The sequence below is a fragment of the Indicator indicator genome, chromosome 13, assembly GCF_027791375.1.
Source record: "Indicator indicator isolate 239-I01 chromosome 13, UM_Iind_1.1, whole genome shotgun sequence".
NCBI classification, from domain to species: domain Eukaryota; kingdom Metazoa; phylum Chordata; class Aves; order Piciformes; family Indicatoridae; genus Indicator; species Indicator indicator.
Window position 1 is genome coordinate 1,154,677 of NC_072022.1, and position 21,350 is coordinate 1,176,026.

The 21,350-nt window shown below is 36.1% G+C and overlaps 1 protein-coding gene across 1 annotated transcript in view; it reads left to right on the plus strand.

Annotated features, from left to right (window-relative positions):
- The first annotated feature begins 2,442 nt into the window (after positions 1-2,442).
- The window catches only part of CLSTN2 (calsyntenin 2), a 216,624-nt gene continuing 197,716 nt past the window's right edge, over positions 2,443-21,350 (plus strand). Inside the window, exons 1-4 of the mRNA XM_054386167.1 lie at positions 2,443-2,531; positions 4,332-4,509; positions 5,926-5,977; positions 9,626-9,748. Of these exons, the coding sequence (XP_054242142.1) occupies positions 2,443-2,531; positions 4,332-4,509; positions 5,926-5,977; positions 9,626-9,748 (442 nt within the window). The remainder of the gene's footprint in view (positions 2,532-4,331; positions 4,510-5,925; positions 5,978-9,625; positions 9,749-21,350) is intronic.

Genomic DNA, 21,350 nt, shown 5'->3' on the forward strand with positions numbered 1-21,350 from the left:
ACATGAATTTTAGACAGAATGTCCTAATGTAAAACTCTGTGATTTGTATATAGCAGGTGTGTGCCATCTTATGTATATATTTATTGCAGTTTAACAGTGATTCTGACACGTGGAGTCCATTTGTGGCTTAACCATAACCCTAAAATGGTGCAACACATCCAGAGGATATATACTGTAAAGTTTTCTTATACTCCTCAATTCTATTTTAGTATGCATGGTCACGTTTTTCCCTAATCTCCAAGCTTCGCAAGACTTTGCTTACACAAACATATCTAGAGTTTATCAGTATCTCTCAACTTCTTGTGCTCTTCATGCACTTTTTCTCCCTTCTCTTAGTTTTCATCAGGGAATGAAGCACCTCTTTTTGATAATGCAATCACTGCGTCAAAACCAACATGGCTAACTTGGAAAGAGTAGTGGCCATTATAAAGAAGGTTGCTGGCCTCTTTTATGATAGCCTAGGGCCCCATCTCAGGATTAAGTAAAAGATGGATAATTTGAAGCAATACCTGTCCTCTGCATACTCACTCTCCACTGGAATATTCTTCAGCCCCTGCTGTATGGAAATCTGTAATTTTGAGCAAATAATGGAAAGATTAACATCAGAACTCTCTTCTATTTAAACCCCCCCATGAAGTACTACTATTTTTAAATATGTGGCTTTGGGATTTAGCTCATTTCTCAAGATTTTCAAATATGTGGTCTTGTTTATAGGCTCATGGAATTTCAGAGTGATTAAATTTGTGATAACACATGAGTCTGTGCTATCAAAACTTGAGGCACAAAATTTTATAAAAGTTACAGTTTCTTTTTTTTTAATCTATTTTAGTCTCATATTCTAATATGGGTTTTAACTTTAAATTTTTCAAAATTCCATTCTCAGCTGTAGAGCATTGCTTAGGTTTCAGAGACATAATTGCCATTTTTAAAACTTCAACTTAATGTTGTGTTTACAAAGAAAAACCTGAGTGGTAAGGTGCTGAGAAACTAATACCTTTGAAAATCTTCTCAACGAATGTTCAAAGGTCTAGTGCTCTGGAATGATTCAGTGTTCATTTTGGAGATGTCATAATTGAAGCCATTCATAGGAAGAAATGCCAGCAATTGGATTTCCCTGGATTTCATATTTCAGGCAGAGAGGCATTAAACATGAGAACTTGTTCTTTAGTTAAACAGGGCACCCTGCAGATTTGTAACTCTTCAGTAAGGTCTGTCTTTGGTGCTATTAGGGGATTACTCTAGCTTTTGCATAATCATTTAATTTATCTTTTTGTTTCCTGTGGCAACACACTGTCTAGATAAAGATGTTTACTGGTGAGCTATACATTCCTCATCATTGCTGTATATGTTTGGATTATTTACAAGATATTGATATCTAGTCCATGAAACAGTTGTGTTGGAATCCCTGTACATACACTATCATCTGACAAAACTTTTCAAAGGACACTTCATTGTATATAAAGAATAAGGACTAGCTTCATGCTGTACTAAATAAGTCCATATTCTGAACAACTTTCAGTCCAAACAAAAAAAGCAAAGTGTAACAATTTAGTCTTATATGCATGTGTAAATTCTAACTATCCTTTTCAGAAAGTTTTATATATTGATATTGTAGGTAGAGTGTTACAAAATTTGTTGCTAGATTTTATTTTTTTTCTGAACAGTACAGATTTGGGTTGACTAAAGCCTTTAGTAGTTCTTGTTTAATATTGATTTGGTGGGTGTTAGAAGTAATATCTCTTCACTCAAAACCTCAGTTTCTACAAGAGAAATGAGCACATTTATAGCTACATAAACTTTTAAGCAAAACATAAATGCTGCATATGTTATTTTACTTTGGAAATAGCCAATAGATTATTTCTTAGTATTATTGAATCTGTTAGACAAGTTACTTGATGCTTTTGATCAAATAAGTTTGTAGTAAGAATGAGCTACTAACAAAGGAGTTCTCCATTTTTTTTCATGTATACACAGATTTTGATGATGGGAATTGCCATTATTGAAAGGACTTCTCTTGAGGGCCAGAAAACGTGCCCAAGGCAGGAGGCTTTCTTGTGCAGTCTATTTTGTGCACGATAGGCTTTTATTGCTCGAACCAATGCCAACCTAGCTGTAGGATCTCTACTGATAATCTAATGGTGCTAAGATGCACTGATTTTAATGTATTCTTTAGTTAAAATGTTCTCCAAAGAGTTCATGTCTCGTAATCACATCTTATAAATCATATAATTTCTGCTTTAACTCAACTTAGTATCAAAACTCACATTGCCATAATTGGGGCAGGAATTTCACGTTATTGTTTTATGCAAAATCAGCTCATAAAGCATTTTGATTTAAATTTATCTATCTAAAAGTAATCCTGGAATATAACTATGGTGTTTCAGTAATTCTGTTAAGAGTGTGAGTTTTCAAAATGTCTACCTTGATCATATGAGCGTGAACATGGCAGAAGACACAGCTGTGAATCAAAAAACTCTCTCTGAGCTCTTGCTTTTCTTTAAAGTTTTTACTTCTTTATCCAAAGCCCAGAGGTGTGAAAACTGTCCAGAGAAAAGGCCACTGGATTTTATCAAAGGACAAATTCTATTTTTCTGTAGTCTTTTATCGGAAATATCTCAAACTATAAGCTAGAACTCAGGACCTTGCTGACCATACATTTACCTAGCAAAGTTATCACCCCAGGGATGGGGGGACTGCCAAAACAATGACTTCCGGATCAGGGGAGGAGGATTTTTCAACCGTAGTGATTGTGCTTTGCAGATGTCACCTGCATCATTAAGATATTTCTGTTATGCAGTATCCTCCAAATAGGGCATTAGGAGCATTCTCTTTGCTGACAAGTTAAGGGCTTGTTTTTTGTAATGCAGACTACATAAAGCATGAGATTCACTCTCTTGTATTCTTAAGAAGCTCCCTAAACATCCTCAGTTTGGTTGGGTTTTAGGAGAAGACCTTTCAAACTTAGACAGGATTCCAACAGCCTGAGACGAAGATCACTGAGGTTTGCAGATGAAAGAACTTACAAGTGGAACAAGTGGTTAGAAAGCCTAAATTTTCTGTCAGTTTAACTAGAAGCAGCAACCTGTTTGAGATAGAGATAAGAGAACATATTATCAGTACATTTAAACGGAAAATAAATAAATACATTGTGCTGCTTTATAAAGAAATAAAACATTTGCATTCATAAACCAATTTAAACGGAAAATAAATAAATACATTGTGCTGCTTTATAAAGAAAGAAAACATTTGCATTCATAAACCAATTCTGAACCCTTTGGAAAGTTTAGAAATTGGCAGTTAAATCAGCTAAACAATATTGACTCCACCCTGGTGTTAGTAGTTAAAGCACCTAATATTCACTTGTGGGTTTTTTTTTTTTTTTTGCTTACTTGTTTTGTGGTGTTTTGTTTGTTTATTTTCTCTTTCATAGTTCTCTTATGTGTTATTTTTGGATCAGTGACATTTTCTAAGTATTTTAAGTCAGAAGCCATCTGAACATTGGAAATACCATTGTACTGTATTCCTTCTACACATGCTGCTTTCCACTCACTTCCCCCCAAACAAATGTCTATCTTGGGTTATAGAAAAGATGTCTTTCTTCATAAGATGATGTCCTCATATATTTTGCCTATCTTTTGGTCCAGTTATAATAATACTTCTTCAGTGACGAATTGCAGCTTGGTTCGCAGGCACAGAGACTTGGAAGATTTAATTTACAGAGAGTACGATTGCTTTCAGAAGGCCCTGTGCATGTCTTGCAATCTGAAAAAGCAGACAGTCCTCTTTTTGGATTGCAGACATTACAGACAGAGTTTTGTGTACCTGAAGCCATACTCATAGTAAACGTTTTTTTTTTGGCAGATTGCCAAAGAGCTTGGAATAGGCGGTGGTTGGTATTTTCATTTCCTACTACTTCTCCTTCTCTGGAGATACTCAAAACCTGCCTGGACATGATCTTGGGCATCTTGCTCTGGGTGAACCTGCTTGATCAGAGGGGTTGGACCAGATGATCTTCAGAGGTCCCTTCCAACCTCTACCATCTGTGATTCTGTGATACATCAACATCTTGTGCAGAGCTGCCCATGGTCCATTTGGTGCAGGTGCAAAGTGCTCGGATGTGGTCATAATTTGTAGGGGAGCTTGGTATGAGGGGTTGGTTGTGTTTTGTACTGTGTATCAGATAGCAAGTAGCAGGGTGGGAGTTTGAACATGCCGTCTGAAAGGGGAAAAACCCAGGATACTGTGCAGAAGATGGGAAAAAGACACCGAAGTAGAATGGAGAAACTTGTCATACTGTGGGGGTTCTAAACATCTTCTTTGTGTACTCTCAGCAAGTTTGCTGATGCCACAAAACTGGGAGGAGTGTCTGACACACCAGAAAACCATGCTGCCATTCAGGGAGACCTGGACAGACTGGAGAATTGCATAGAGATGAACCTAGTGAAATTCAACAAGGACAATTGGAGAGTCCTACACCTGGGCAAGAATGCACCCCATGGTCCAGTACAGGTTAGGGTTTGACCTCCTGGAATGTGGCTCTGCCTAAAAGGACCGTGTAGTCCTGGTGGACAATAAGCTGACCATAAGAGAGCAATGTGCCCTTGTGGCCAAGAAGGCCAATGGTATTCTGGGGTGCATTGAGAAGAGTGTGGCCAGGAGGTTGAGGAAGGTTCTCATACCCCTCTATTCTGCCCCGGTGAGACCACATCTGGAATACTGTGTCCAGTTCTGGGCTCCCCAATTCAAGAGGGGCATGCAACTTCTGGAGAGAGTCCAACAGAGGGCTATGTGGATGATTAAGAGACTTGAACATCTCTCTCATGAGAAAAGGCTGAGAGACTTGGGGCTGTTTAGCCTGGAGAAGAGAAGGCTGAGAGGGGATCTCAACAATGTTTACAAACACCTTAAGAGCAGATGTCAAGAAGATGGAGCCAATCTCTTTTCATTGGTGCACAGTGATAGAATGAGGGACAATGGATACAAACTGGAACACAGGAAGTTCCACCTGAACATAAGGAAAAATTTTTCTGTGAGGGTGTGGGAGCACTGGAGTTGTCTGCTCACAGAGGTTAGGAGTGTCTGTCTTGGAGACTTACAGAACCTACCTTGACACATTCCTGTGTGGTCTGCCCTAGGTGATCCTGGTTTGGTAGAGGGATTGGACTAGATGTTCTCCAGAGGTTCCTTCCAACCTCTACTATTCTGTGATTTTGTCTTTCCTCTTTATTAATTGTGAAAAATTTTGAGTCCTGTCTATGAATGGACTTTGAAGACAACATTCCTTGGCAGCATGAGATTTTCTGCAGACTCTACAGAATGAGTTTGTTTTCCTTTTGCCTTTTTAAACTTCGTTGTTTTATGTGCCAAGTGCATTTTCAGATGGAACGCAGAGTGGCAGTTTTCTAGCAAGATGGTTTGGTTGCATCCAAAGACTTGTAATCACAAGTTTTGGTGGGAGGGAAGATGAAAATGTAGTGGAAATGGTGTATAAAAATTTTAATGATTTGACCTCTAACTGTCATAAAGGAAACAGATAATTGCCTTATCCTAGGTCCAACATATAATTTACATTATGATTTTATATGAATGATCAATAAAGTACAGAAAATGGAGGTAAATTCTGAAATAACCCACAGCATAGGTATACTTCATTTGTACATCTTACCTCAATCTGTGGTTGAATACTTGAAAGCGTTGTAGTGGTTTCAGCTTTTACCCAGATAGACAAAACTTAATCATTAATGCTTTCAGAGATGATGTTTTGTAAAAGAAAGATAAAAACATCCTCCTCCTCCTTCTTTTATTTTTTTTCCTCCAGTTTTAGAGTTAATTTGTGTTCCAACTTAATACATCTTAAGGGGGAAAAAACTATTCTTTTATAGCTTTTAATTGCTGAGTATCCAGTTTGTTGACTTTTTTGTTTAGCTTGTGTATGGTACTCTGCTCTCACAGGTGCTGAAACTGCATATAGGAATCTGTATGTAGATTTCTTCCATCATCTTTAGTAAATGCAAATCAAAGATGTAGATTTCCTGTCTCCTCCTTTTATGGAACATTGTTAATAGTGAGCACTGCTGAGAAACATTACAATATTTTTTTAACCACTCATGCCTTTTCCATTTTAAAGATCAAATACAAAGTTCTCACTTTATTTTAAAGTTAATAACATTTCCAAAAGTGTGCATATTAATCTTCAAGATACTCTAATAAATATCTTGTATGTAATGGGAATTACCTAATTTCTTTTCAAATGTGAATTTTTTTTTAGATTTTTTTTTTCTATTTAAACATACAGTTTCATACAGCGTGAAGTAGACAACAGGATAAAATTTCTTTGTTCTGGTGCTTAAATAAGTGCAGTGTGGCATTACTCTGTCTTTGGAAACATGACCTACAACTTCATTGGTTTTGATATAGCTGAGAAAAGAATTGCAATTTTATTGTAGTTTAGGGGACATTTTAAACAAAATGTGCTTTGGAAAAAAAAGTATATTTACATAAGGATCTTTAGGTTCTAACCAATCACAGTCAATAAAAGAAAATTTTTTCAGATATCTCTTGGATATTTGTCAGAAAGGTAAAGCTATTTAAAACCTTACTCAGCTCATGGGATTTCTGTAATTTTCTACCACTATTCTCCATATATGTTGTCTAAACCACAAATTAATCCACTAAACAAGAATGCAGCCTGGATATGAATGCCTCTTAGTCTGTCTGTAACAGATTTATTTTTCTGCAATAATAAAAATAATTATGTGTAAGCCAGGACTAAAAAAATGAATTGTAGAAGGAATTATTACTTAAGTTACAGGAAGTCATGTTCTGAGGTTCTGGTCTTGCTCTAATGTAGAGGAATTAGTGGCTGAGTTGCTGGTGATGTTTTTGTTTCAATACATTAATATTATAAAAGTAAGGAGAGTAGATGAGACGAAAAATATCATGGTCTTAAAGAAGGCACAAATAGAATAATATATAATTTGTATTTTAAACAAGTACTACTCAAACATCTTGACATTTTTGTCAGTAGCTAGAATAAGACAGGACAAACCACTTTGGAATTCATTTTTAACTTTATGTTTATTTGAAAGTTACTGCTTTGGGGTGGGGAAATATCATTTGAGAGTGGTGTTGACGTGTGGATAAACACAGATTTGAGACAGCCTAAATTTTTGTAGCTGCCACTTCATCTTGGAGGAAGAAATATAAAGTATTCATTAATCGTGTTATACTTGAAGGTGCTCTTATATCTTATGAAGGCCTACAGACTAGTGAGTTTTGTGTTAACGCTTCAGCAACCTTTAGCAGAGAAAATATAAACAACTCCCTAGCTGGACCAGCTACTGATCTCAGTATTAGAGATTTCATATTTTAAAATGAGTGTCTAAAACAATGTAAAAGGATGAATAATTTTAACTAGGTGAAAGTATTTCCAGATCCTCTGATGGAAAAGAATTGGTTTTTACTCCCAAAGACTATGGGTGGTTTCCATTATTTGTAAAAGTCCTACAACACAGGTTATTCAAAGTTTTCTTTAGTCAGAATTTTCCTTTACAGATATATTTCATAAGAGCTTGCAAATAATTTGTCCTTTTATTGTTCCTTTCTTCTTCCTAATATCAATTTCTAAGTTCTAAGGCTATATTGTAGAACATGTTCCTCATGTACTTTCTTCTCTTTCCACTCCACCATAATTTAAGGAATTATGTTGCTGTCACTCATTTGACTGTTGCTATTGCTCATGGCACACCAATGGAAAAAGATAAGGCTAGTGGAATTGCAGTCACTATATACTGAAGCTGTTTCTTAAGCAAAGATGTCATCAAAACTGTTCTGCAGAATCTGTCATAGGAGGAAAGACATTTATTTTTTGTTGTTTGTGAGTTTTTTGGTGTAGTCTTTTTTGGGGGGGTTGGTGGTTTGGTTTTCTGTGGTTTGGGGTTTTTTTTTTTGAGAATTCAGACAATTTACAGAATGAGGAGGAAGGAAAAGCTAGATTTGATACTTCAATGTTTAGTTGCATAAGGAGTTCTCCTTTCATACAGATTCCTATTTACTAGTTCATTGTTGTTAAATTGTATCTGCCTTCAATCAAGAGATATCTTTCGTTCTGTGTAGTGTGTGCCAATCAAAGCCTGTGAGTCATACCAGAGGAGCATATTTATGTGTCTGGATGTTCAGGCAAATCACATACTGAAATAGCAGATACAGAACACTGCCCTACAGACTGGAATCCCAAATGCTGTACACAGCTTTGAAATTGCATCCATCACTTCTCATATTTCAACATGGACAAGACTTTTGGCCCTACTCCTATTACATCAACTTGCCAATCTGTTCTCTGGCTGCACAGTCATTACAAGCTGAAGAAATGCGAGTTCCCTGTTTTCCTTTTCACCTTTCCCTGACATTCTCACTTTAATTTTCCCACTGGTTAGCTCCTGCAACTATGGGCAAAACCACCATGGAGATGCTGTGATACAATCAACAGAAAAGCACAACCAAGCTCCCTTTGCTTCCCCCCAAAGGGGACCTTTCCCAAGGGGCCTCCCCCCCAGAACCCCTGGCAGAAAGCAGAGTTAGCTAAAAGCAAAAAGGCTGTTAACTTAGCTCGCCAAGGTCAGTGTATTATCTCCTGCCAGAAGAGAAGAAGAAACAGCAGCCAGACAGCCCAGCAAGTTGCCCTGACTGCAGACTGCCCCAGCTTTCTTTTGAGTAGTGGTTCTTAAACATTGCTATCTATCCAATGGAAGTGTTTAGAACAATCATTATTTTGCTTTCTTACACTCAATAGTGACTTATTTGCACTCTTTCGCTTTCTCTGCTTGAACTTTGCGAAGAAAAATTAAAAAGACAGTTTCAAACCATCACGGAAGTGGTTGGTGTGATTCACATCTAAGTTCAGGTGTAAGTCTGTGTGGTGACATGTGGTACATCCCCTACTTTAAAAGTGTCTTTTTGTGTGATCTTTCTATGTACTTCAGGACCAGATCTCCTACTACTCAACTGCTGTATTTGAAGGACAGATTGTTCAGAAAAACTTCAAATATCATACACAGCTTTAGCATAACTAAAGCTGGACAAACCAAAAAGAGACACTGGATTTTATCAAAGTGATTAAAATGTAGCAGTTTGGGGTTTGTCTGCAATGCACAGAGCACAAAAGTAATTTGAGACATCTTCTGAAAAATATTAAATGTTGAGTGAAAGTCCAATTTTCTCACCTGCTCTTCTATATACCTTTGTGTCTTGGCAAGAGTTATTTTTCTGGACCGGTTCTCTATATCCAGAGTTTGGCAACTGACAGCAAAAGTATCTGATCCTAATGATGATTGACAGTTGGGAACACATGAAAAAAATATTTTGGAAGCTGGCTTTTTATTTTGGTGTCTTAATTGGAAGGATGTCTGTAAGTGTTGGTTTTCTCATCAGTGAGTTGCAGTACAATAGGCATATCACTTTCCTTTAATATTTGAATGTTTATAAAGTACATTGTGGTCTTCTTAGTGGCTTTTGAGAAGTAACATTAATATTGGACATATGTTAAATAATTTCTGTTTAAAGACAAAATGAGCTAAATGGATGTAAATTGCAAATGAAATTAATTAGGCATACTCTTTCTTTCTAGTGAACAAACATAAGCCCTGGATTGAGACTTCGTACCATGGAATCATAACTGAAAACAATGACACTGTAATTTTGGATCCTCCGCTTGTTGCTTTGGATAAAGATGCACCTGTTCCCTTTGCAGGTAGGAACATACAATAGCAGCAGCATTTGAGCTTATGGATTGCATTATGAAATTATTAGCATTTGTAAAGGAAACATTTGCAGTGCAGAGATAATGTAATCTGAAGGATGTGTTTAGAGGCTGCATCTGAATACTCAGGACAGGGCCACTGGTCTACAGACCTTGAGAAATGTTGTCTTTTACAATGAATGTGTTTGCTCATTTGCCATGAAACGATTATAAACAGCATAATACAGCAGCCTTCCACTATCTATGTGTTTTAAAATGAAAACATAAGAATTTTATAATTACATTTCAATTTCCTTTCATAGAAATGAATTGTTACAATTGCCTAAAGTAATAATACACAGTTAATGTTGTTCGGTGGTAACAGTCCCTGCTTTCTCTCTTCCTGTTCCACTCCCTGGCTATGGACAAACTATGTGACAAATATTTAAAGTTGCTCAAATATTCTGTTAGTCTGTTAGTGCTTTATAACTGTCAAGACTTGTACAGAAAATTTAATGTAGCTTTTAAAGCTTTTTTTCTCTGAGTGTTCTATGATAGTAGAAAATAGGGCTTCTGTATGTCAAGCAAGTTTTCTCTTCAATTCCCAGTTTCACGGAAAATATTTTTTGAAGGAAAGGGAAAATGTTAAGGCTTGAGAGTTGCTCTGAAGGTCCTAAAAAGATGCAGTTGTTAGGTTATAGTTGTTAAAGAATGTTCATCCTTTATAAGGAAAAGAAGTAGTGAAGATCAGTTGTTACTACCCATTTTCCCCAAAAGCGTAATCTGTCGTAAACTCCTTCTCTGCAAAACAGGGGTTTACAAAATGTTTTTTCTATATTTAACTTCATTTTAATATCAATATTGGTTTGTCACTCATGGTGTCTCATGGTTCTTGGTTGCACAGAACACTTTTCTTCTTCAACCGTATGTGTACTGGGGATGTTCAGCAGAGGGGACTCAGCTAAGTTTAGTGAGAGATGAAAGCATAAAATGTCATATATGTATGGATACAGCAACCTCAGCATGAAAGACCTCTGCCTGCTGATCAGTTCCTATGGTACCGAGTTACTTGCTAATGGAGGCCTAATCAATGTCCATTCATAGATAAGTAGGCAGCTTCTAACTGAGAGGTAACTAATTCTAATCAGAACAAGTGTACTTAATACAAAGATGCTCAGGATAAGGAGCCCTCAACTCAGTTTCTAGCATTTGAAGGAAATAAAAAAAGTACTTGTTTCCAAATTTTTTTATAAATGCATCCAAGAACTGACTATATTTTTGGGATGAGGCTTTGAATGATAAACAGTTATCTGTAATGTATTTCAGTACACTTTTTAATTATAGTGGTGACATCCACATATATCTGCAATTTGTTCTTCCTAATCTTTGTGGAATAGTGTCATGTGTACTAAGACAAAATCCTTGTTAAACTAAACCTATCAATGAAATCTTCAAGTACAGTTTCTTAGGAATAAAAATTGGTTCCTAGTGAAAAGGTGCCCTTTTCATTTTGGCAGAATTTTTCTATCTTTATAAATGGATGTTAGGAAGTAGTTACGGACATTAGGAAGAAGTTCTTTACTGTGAGACTGGTGAGACACTGGAACAGATTGCTCAGAGAAGTTGTGGACACCTCATCCCTGGAAGTGTTTAAGATGAGGCTGGATGAGGCTTTGAGCAACCTGGTCTACTGGGAGATGTCTCTGCCCATGGCAGGGGCTTGGAACCAGATGATCTTCAAGGTCCCTTCCATCTCAAGCCATTCTATGATTCGATGAATGTTCTATCTCATATTCGCTTCTTTAACTTGTATTCCCTTGGAATCCTTACAGGGACGTTAACCACCTATGCTGTTTCTACCGATACTTTCACAATTCTTTGGCTGGGGATTTTCTAGCCTGATGATCTTTTTCAATTTTTATACTGTGACAATCAACATGTTTTTCATGAATTAGTGATTTGCTCTGCTTGTAGTAAAATCATTCTTTGAAATACTGAACTTACACAGGCAGACTGGCTTTTGTGATGAAAATTAGATTGTACAGTAGTTTTAATTTTGTTACTTCATTTAATGATTTTTAGGAAGTGTTATGAGGTCTAGGAGGGAAAATATTTGGTGTGTTTTCCCTGGTATTAATTCATTTCCATGTGATATTGTACATTTGGCGTCATTGTCTATACTCCAGACATAATAATATAATATTTATTGAACACTTAATTCATTTGAAGGGACTGGATTCTTGACCTGTTTGGAAACACCTCTATGTACTTTTATTTTAAGACTCTCATCTTATTAAATTATCAGACTATTTTCCTATTTCTGTTTTCAATTTCTGCTTTAATATAATGTAACTTTATTTGACTTTGTAGTATCATTAATTTTATTATAGGTCTTTTATAGAACATTTAATTTCTTTGATCTAATTAGTAGGAGAAAACTGAAAAGAGGTGCACCTAAGCAAACAATCTTTCACCTAATAACAACTTTGTTACTAAGCACACAAAGCAGAACTAAGTTATTAAGATGTGTTTGCTATTCATCAACGACCTTCTCTGCCATCAGTATCCATTCTCAAATTCTTGAGGTTTTTTTTGTTTGTTTTTCCCCAGTTTAAATGTTATTTGTGCATAGATCTATTCTAAACTATGAAGGTATTTTTTTCTCTTCTGAACACTTTCACATTGTCCCTAATACCTTTCCTTTTTTTCATCTTCATAGCTGCTAAGGTAAGTCTTTAACTGTCTTGTCAGCCCCTTCTAGTAGTACACACATCATGTTGCACATCAAATGCCTATTCAAGGATGGGTCACAAGAGAAAATTACTATAATCTGCACTTTTTTTTCTCACCTCTGTCTAATGCTTAAAATCATGGGTGCTGACAGGAGGAAAAGGAATCATTTGCGTGCTTACCCTCCAAACCAGTCTGTGGGAGGACTAACGAGAGACTGGAGGGTCTAAATGTGAAAATGCTGGCTGTCAAATGTGATCAGCCTATTTCATAACTGGAGCATGAAGACTTCCACAAGATGGCTATGAATGGTCTTTGGTGTCTCTTTATTTTATAGATTTATTGTGATTATCATATGAACAAATTAACTTTCTCTTTTTCATGCAAGTACATTTTTCAAACCCCTAGTTTCTAAGAAAAGCATGAAAATACCATCATGAAGTGTGAGAAATAATATGAGTAGTTTTCCAAACTTCAGTTTTTCAGTTTCTGACCTGAAGGGGATGTTTGTTAATCATGGGCATTGAGTCTCATCTCCTATGGAGTCCTATAAAAACCAGGGGCAACATGAGTAAGTTCAATGGATTATCATTACGTTGCCAAGTGCTTTCCATCTACGACTGATCTTTAAAATAACTGGACTTGCCACAGCAGCCTGGAGCCTTTTACAGAGTATCACAGGAAAACAACAAACAAACAAAACAAAACAAAAACCCAACATAACAACAAAGCCAACCAGTAAACCAGAAACACCAAAACAACAACCAAAAACCAAACAGCAAAACCAAAACCCCCAAACCATGAAGAAACTGGGGGACCTGTAGAAACAAAAGTCATGCCTTGTGTCCTTCTCTTCACTCAGTATTGTGTACATGCACTATGGGCTTACTTATTATTTGGTTTGGGGAAATCCATTCTATCCAATCTCTCTATTAAAAAATGTAATAAAACCCACCCAAAATAAGGCTTCTAATTTTAATCAGAGTTGCACCAATCTGTTGGGTCAGCCATAAAATACAGTCAGCTAACACATGTTGGTTGTGAGGCTGGAAATCACAATCAGTGACTTTCCAACTTAGGAGTGGTTTGGCTAGAAACATGGTGAGATCAGCTAAATCAAATTGAAAATGTTCTCTTTCTGTGATAGCAAGAAGCCCTCACAAAATGCCTCAGGATTTTGGAAAGCTATTTGGAAAGGACATCTGTCTGCATTTTATTAACAGCAACTCCGTTTCATCAGCAATGTGCAAAAAATAGATCTGAAAGGAATTTTAGGATGTCTCCAGTCCATCCTTCTGCCCAAGGCAGGACCCATTATACCTGTGTCATCCTTGATAAATAGTTTTCTGTCCTAATCTTAAAGATCTGTAGTGACAGAGATACAAAGCTTCCCTGGGTAATCCATTCCACGCTTCACCATACTAACTGGTTTTCATGATGCTTAACCTGAACTTTCTGTACTGCAGTTTTAGCCCATTAGTTTTTGTCCTATCCACTGTGGCTAGGCAGAGCAGATTATTCTCATTCTTTTTTTCAGCAACAGCCTTTTACATTACTCCCAAAAACCACTGTGCTCATCTCAAACAGCACAGGGGTGGGGGAAGCTTAATCTACTCTTGTGTTGCTGATGCAGACATGAAGCAGGGAAGTAGGAAGCAACTTGCACATCAGTGAGATGATGAATGCCCTTATCAGCTTAAAATTGAAGAGCATGGCTGCACCATTTTTAAGCCAATACACTTCCCTATGAGTGCAATGTCTAGATAATTTTACCACATGATTTGGGCTCATTAGGTCTTCAACTGCTTTTATGCTCTTGATAGCCTTTTAAAAGAGGTCTGCTGTGTCTTCACGTGTATTCATGACTCCAAACAGGCAAGTATTCTCTATCTCTGAAGCAGTTGCAAACCAGCTTCCTTTACAGATGGAGTCCCAGTCTCTAACTACATTTTGGCTGTGCTAAAGCCATTGTAAAAGATGGGGAGACAAGAAAACCAGCCAAGAAGAATGTCTGAATATTCCCTGAACTACTTCCACAGACTCTTCCAAATCATCTTTGTTATTTTAGCAGTTCAGAGGAGCATGTATCCTCAGCTGCACCACAGCAAATCCAGTAGTTGTCAGTCCACTTACACCAATGGGCTGAACACAAAATCCCATTTATCTGCTTCAAACTGTGAAGCTGTCTAGCCTTCTTGTTTGTTTATTTTTATTGATAAACAGTGATGTTAATAACAGAAAGAATCTTCTTGGTACATCACTGAAAATATGGAAAATATTTTTAAAATTATGACTCTGATATATTTTTTTTTTAACTCTCAGTCAGCCAGACTTCAAATATCCTGTCAGTTTATGATGCCCATAATTCACCAGTGTTAAATATTATGCATGATCAAAAAATATGAACTGTAATTGAAGCCGTGGAGTAATGAAATTGTTGGTAATAAGTCACCTGTAGCCTATAAACAGACAAAAAAGAATCTTTTCATGGTAGTCATAACCAAAGTTAGAATAGAAATAGAACAATCAGTTCCAGGGTTGCTGATTTTGACCTAAGGGACACTGCTTGTCATCCAGTAAAATTAGAGTGATAAATGCTCAAGTTTCAAATTAAGAATGTACCCAAAAAATTACTCTGACAGTGATCTCTGTTGGTTAGTCCTTGAAGTTCAGAGATGAGTGGCTTGAGAGTATGTTTGGGGTTTTTATTGTTCTTGAAGTTTTTACCAATAAAGTTTGATTGCCTTCATCATTTCGACAGTGGTGAAATCAAACTAGGCAACATTAAGTGTCTTGAAAGACTAAAGGTTCAAGATTTCACACTGTTCTAACAGAACTTTTAGTAGCTGCTGAGCGGTCTGTCATTTCACAAGTAAAAGCTTAGGAGGCAAATAAGACTTTAACGCATGGACGGTGAATGTAAGTTGCTTCCGGCAGACAAACCCAGTAGTGTATGAGAACATTGAGGTAAACGTTATTACACCTAAATATGCTAAATTACTTTAAACTAGAAAGTAAGTAAAGTAACAAAGTAATTATGGTTTGATGGTATTCACTTGGGCTTTTAGACTACTTGTGGAATATATTTATGTGAAATAAATTGGAACTGTTTTGAATGTTTTTCTTTATAAGACTTGATGTTTGGAAAAACTGTGGATCTGTAAAAAACATCCATGCAAAGCGAAGTATCCAGGAACAACCAATTTTTTTTTTCTAAATGCTGTTGCTAATGCTTCAGAAATGGAATTTCAAAGCCATTCAAAGTATCACTTGTCTATTTATTAAAAAAATACTGAAATGAAAGCTTCAGTAGTCATTTTTGATTTGTGAACATTTCTTAATCAATAAAATTCTCTGTGCTGTACCCCACCAAACTCTGGTGAAGATAACACAGGCTGTGGAAAGCTTTGCTGATAAATGCCTCTTTAGAGACATTTCTAAGAGTTGATAAGTGTTGAATCATTAGAACTGAACTCACTGATACTGTAGTGATTTGCACTGGCTGCCCACCATGTGGGCTGCACAGATATAGCTGCAGAGAATGATACCAAGCAATATGATTATTCAGTTATATTAATTTATATTTTGCACTGTAAGCAGTATACCTGAATTTGCAGTTTATTTCCATTACATTTTTATTGTCAACAAAACATTTTAAAAGCTGTAGAATGCAATTTATTTTCTTGAAGTACTTTTTTGGTTTTGTTTTTAAAATCTATCTGGTTAAGCATGGATCCAACACACTTCAGTAGCTCTCCAGAATCAGAGATGTTTCCTCAGCTGAGTTTAAATTCTGAGTGTTACAAGAAGGATAGCATGGTATATATGTAGGATTTTCCCTTCTGTGATATGAAGTGACTTCAAGCACTTTAAAGTGGGACATTTGTGATCTGATTACACTCCCAAATTCACATGGCAGATTTGTCAGCAAACTTAAAATTTTATTTAGAAGTAGAACTACTATTTGGTAGTAGCAGTCTCATGCTGATTCGCAGCATGTGTAATTCAGGTAAATAAATAGTTGCCTCTGAATCCTCTTTTTTGGGATAAAAAGGATGAGGAATGAGTCTCTTAATATCTCTTACTGTAAGTGATGTTTTGAGGGCTGCCTTAGGTTTGAACAAGCTCAGATCTTAAAATCCATGCTTGCCAAATATGTTTAAGCAGGTGAAAAATTTAATAAAACCCTGCTATAGATAGACCTCTTTGTCATTGTGTTTGCAGTGAATATCATAATCACTTAAGTTCCTATTATTTCAGGTACAAATGAGCATTTTTAAATTTTTATTTATATAAATGAAATTATTTGAAAAATTACTGCAGCAAGCATAACTCAAAAGCATGAAGCTGGACAGTGAAGAGACTGAAACAAACAAGAATGATACGCCTGTTTCGTTTTTATTTATTACATTATTTGTTTCTCTTTGTTATTTGGTATACAAGAAGTGATGAATGTGTATTTTTGCTTTCCAAGAGCGTGTCAACCTGAGGATTCAAAATCCGTGGCCATTTTTGCTTTCAGTTCTACAGTAACGTAAAGGACTCTTAGAGAGAGGGCTGAAAGAAGTCATCAGAGGGCCCAAGTGAAGGAATAAACAGTTATTCTGAGTCAGAGAGTACAACTTCCACTCTAATATCAATCTTCACACTTTCTTTCCATGGTATATCCATTAGTTCAATTACATCTATCTCCCTCAGTTAAATATTTCCTTCTTTGTGTGTGTTTCTGTGTTGTCATATTCTTAGGTGAGGGATGATGAATTTTCAAAAATGGTTTTTAAATGCATCAATATTATTTATGCAGACAGGAAAAATAATTTGTAGTACCAAGAAGCGTTGGTAACATGACAAGTGGACTTGAAATTTTACCACTTAGAGGTTTACTGCAACAAAATTGGCACTAGGGGATCCAGTTTGCTTTAAAAAAAACATCAATATGCTAAATTGGGAAAATGTGTTGAGATGTATTCCTCAGAATGAAACTACATGAGTTTGTGTAAGGCAGCAGAGACCTATCACTTGCTTGAGATGGTTTCTGAATATTAAAAATATTTTAAATTAACAGCCTAAATAGGTAACTAAAGTCCCTTTATTGATCAACAATTATTATCTGGAAAGAATAGTAGAGAAACACTAGTTTCTTTTAAACCTGGTACTTTCCACTCACAGCTCAGAAGTTTTATTTCTGGACTAGAATAAATTCTTTCAATAGCCTGTAAGCACTGTTGCTTCCTTTACTGACTAGGCCAGCCTAAAAAATGCATGTGGTACTACTTTTGTGAAGCAAAAGGGGAAGGAGGATATAAAAAATTCAGACTCTGGACAGATATTTTAGGACATCGATTTTCTACTCAATTCGCCTGCTTCTGGCTGTGTAAATTGGATCAAACCAATTTGTTCACTTGGTCAAGGTTGCCCTCCACACTCTCTTCTGTGTGTTTAGACTATATATATATTAAAAAAAAAAATCTCCTAAGTGCTTTTGTGTCACTGACTATGCAGCACTGAGCATAGCCTCCATTTTGCAACACCAGGGAAGATTTGCAATGCTTAGCTGTCACTACTTTCTGTTCTATAATCTTTTATGATATAGTATAGTATGTAGTATGTTTGTAGTAGGTCCCAAGTGGATTAGTGTGGATGTTGAATCTGAGCTAACAGTCCTGTTAGAGATGTACATCAATATGATTACACAGCTCTATCTCTATGGCTGTCACACCAGCTCTGAACCAGTAAGGCAGATGCATTACTTGAGATATTGCAGAGTTGGAGACAAGACATGAAGGGAAAATACTGGTGCATAGTGGAGTGGGACAAAGAGTCAGGAAAATGTGTTCTTACAAAAGGAATGAATGCAGTTGACACAGGATGCATTGTGTAGATATGTTTAAGGTTATTTCTCAAAATTAAAAAAAAAACAAACAATTTATTGAGTGTTTAGTTTTGGGGTTCTGATTTGTGAAGAAGAAATGAAATGTGTCCCTTTTTCCATTAAAATGTGGAATAAGATAGATATGTTTGTGATTGAAAGATCTGTGTTTGATCTTGACTGTTACAGATTTAATATCAAGTGATAAAATATCCAGGTATTTATGATAAAAACCTAGCACATGATGTAAAGAACCAAGTATTTTCTTAATTGCGTTTCAGGCATAGAGTAATGTCATTAAGATGTTGTGAATGGTCTGTATCCCACTGAGACACAGTGAGGCAGCAAGGAGAAGTTGAAGGAAATATTGCAAGGATTTGCTGGGTTTTCTAGGGAGACATATTAAGAACAACAGGGCTAATATAACATCTAGGTTTTGCTGGGATTACATTGCTGGAATTTAGTTATAACAGGCTTCAAGGGACTTGAAAAAAATTAATTGCTGACATTTTCAGATATCTGCTAATCCAGAGAGGCTGAATGGCTTTGATGTATCTACAGCACATGGAAATACCAGACATAGTCAAGTACATCTGATATGTTCTGTTGTCAGGATCCTTATTTCAGCTGTTACACAATTACCTTTACTCTTCATACGCTAGGCATGAGAAGGAGCTTGAGAAAAAGAAGGTGTAAGTTACCTTTTTTTCCTAAATTATTAGCCTCTATTATTTGTTGTGGTGTTGCATCTTGCATTTACGGTCTGTGTAAAAGACACATGGTTTGAAAAACAAAATAAATTCTTCTCCCATTAGGTATTCTGTTACACAGATTATGTACCTACTTCAGGGAATTGGCCTTTGCAGGTAAAATACAGTACATAACTAGACACTTGAGATCAGACTTGCTTTTCTTTTTTGTTATTTTTCTATTTTCAGTCTTTGGTTCATTATAGGCTATTCTGTTTATTCCATCTCTCTTGGATGAAATAAATTCTGTAACTGTGCTGTGCAGAATTAGTATAACATGAAAGTCAAGGAACAGATACAAAATGGATGTCAGATCATGGCTGTAGTAATCACAATTTAGCCATGATCTGCAAAATAGTGCCTAAATATTAATCCACAGAAGCAAATAGACCTGTTTTTATAAAATCATCATAGTGAGAAAGATCAGGTGGCTGCAGTGCTTGCCCATGGCAAGAAGCTGAGGGAACTGGGCTTGTTCATCCTGGAAAACAGACAATTTAGGGGGAAATAAAGCAGTAGCTGCCTAGCACCTGTGAGGAAGCTATTGAGAAGATGAAGCCAGGCTCCTCAAGGTGATGGGTGGGAGGACACTTGAGCTTGTTGTAATGCTCTTTCAGGAAGATAGTGTGCTTGCTTTCTATGGATTTGAAAAGAATGTCTGTGTGGCAATGACAAGACCACTTGGTAAGGGAAAGGAAACAGGATCTCTGTAGCAGTGACCTAGCTGAAGCGAGCTGGCAATATTCTTCATCTGCCTATTTATTCTCAACTGACTGAGAAAAGAGCACATTTCACTCTTTAGTTTAAACTTTGTACTGAAGTGATACTTTTATTTTAAAATAAATCACTCTTGAAAATGATCCTTTATGTAAAGTGTTCTTTCCACTCTTAACTACTATGGCTATGTAGAATACAAATAAAAATGGAGACCTACAAAACATTTGTGATAAATAAAAATTCCTAACACCCATTGTTTAACTTCCTCCTATGGCTGCTGAGCCGTAAATGTTCTTTGTGTCTTTTGCACATATAAAATTGAGAAGAAAGTACACTGAAGATAGCTGGCAGCAGACTGGCTCATACAGTTCATTCTTATGGCAAAATGAGCAGACTGTATTGCATGAACACCTTGGCAGTGGTTCATGTCCAGATTGTATTATCTTGTATAGCAGTTTTGTGTTGACTGTAATCACATAATAGTCATGAAAGGCCACGTGTCCCTTGTGAACCCTGACAGCATATATCAAGTACTTTCATTTGTCACTCTCTCAGTGTTTTTTAAGAGTGCATCAAAAAGAGACACTAATATCAGACCTTGCAGTATTTTTACATAACAGCTTATGATATATGCAGTTGATAGTTAGACATGCTAAAATATTTAAAATGAAGTCTTTAAATAAATAGCTGAATAATACTTTAAGAAGCTAGATTGCCTGCCCTCAATTCATATGGGGACTTAATCTCTCAGTGGGACTTAATTTTCTGGTTAATTGTTGTGAACAAATTTTCAGAGGAGAGGCTGTAAAAAAGACTGGTAGGGATTCAAACTGGTTGTGCTGTTGGACATCTGTCTTTGTTTCAGGTTAATTGCAAGATATTAATTTACTTTTAATTATAAACAGCTTTCTGAAAGAATTTGTTTTATTACCTTTTGGATTTTTTTTTATATTCCTTTGATCTTCAGATATTACAGAATATTTAGCGACAGTAGAGCAGAAGTTAAAAAACAACCAACCAAAAATCCAAACGAAAACCCAGCAAGAACAAAAATCCCGCAGAACACAAAACTAAGACATGAGTGTGTATGTGTGTTTATATATATATATATACCCCTCAAACCAAACAACCAAAACCAAACAACCTTTGTAATCTTACCACTGGGACTATGACTTGATTTGTTACTTTTTATCTTTTACAATTAAAAGCAGAAGGAAAAAAAATAGCATTTCCATTTTAGTCACAAGTTTAGTTCTCAGAGTTGTTCAGACTAGCTTCATACCTGCTCTTGAGGGAACTGAGTCATATTTTGAGTGTGGGGGTTGAAAAAAAATTTTTGTTTTATCTAATTATGCTTAGTGTGTTTTGCTGGTTTATTTTTTTTTAATTTAGTTAATTTTAAAGATTTAGCCATAAACAAACCAAAGATATAGAGTCTTCTAGTCCAAAACTGCTGACCAGGTTTGAAGAACTGTGTGAACAGTGTTGCCTAATCTAAAATTGCATTTTTCACTGAACGTTTTATATTTCATGGACAGGAATTTTATGC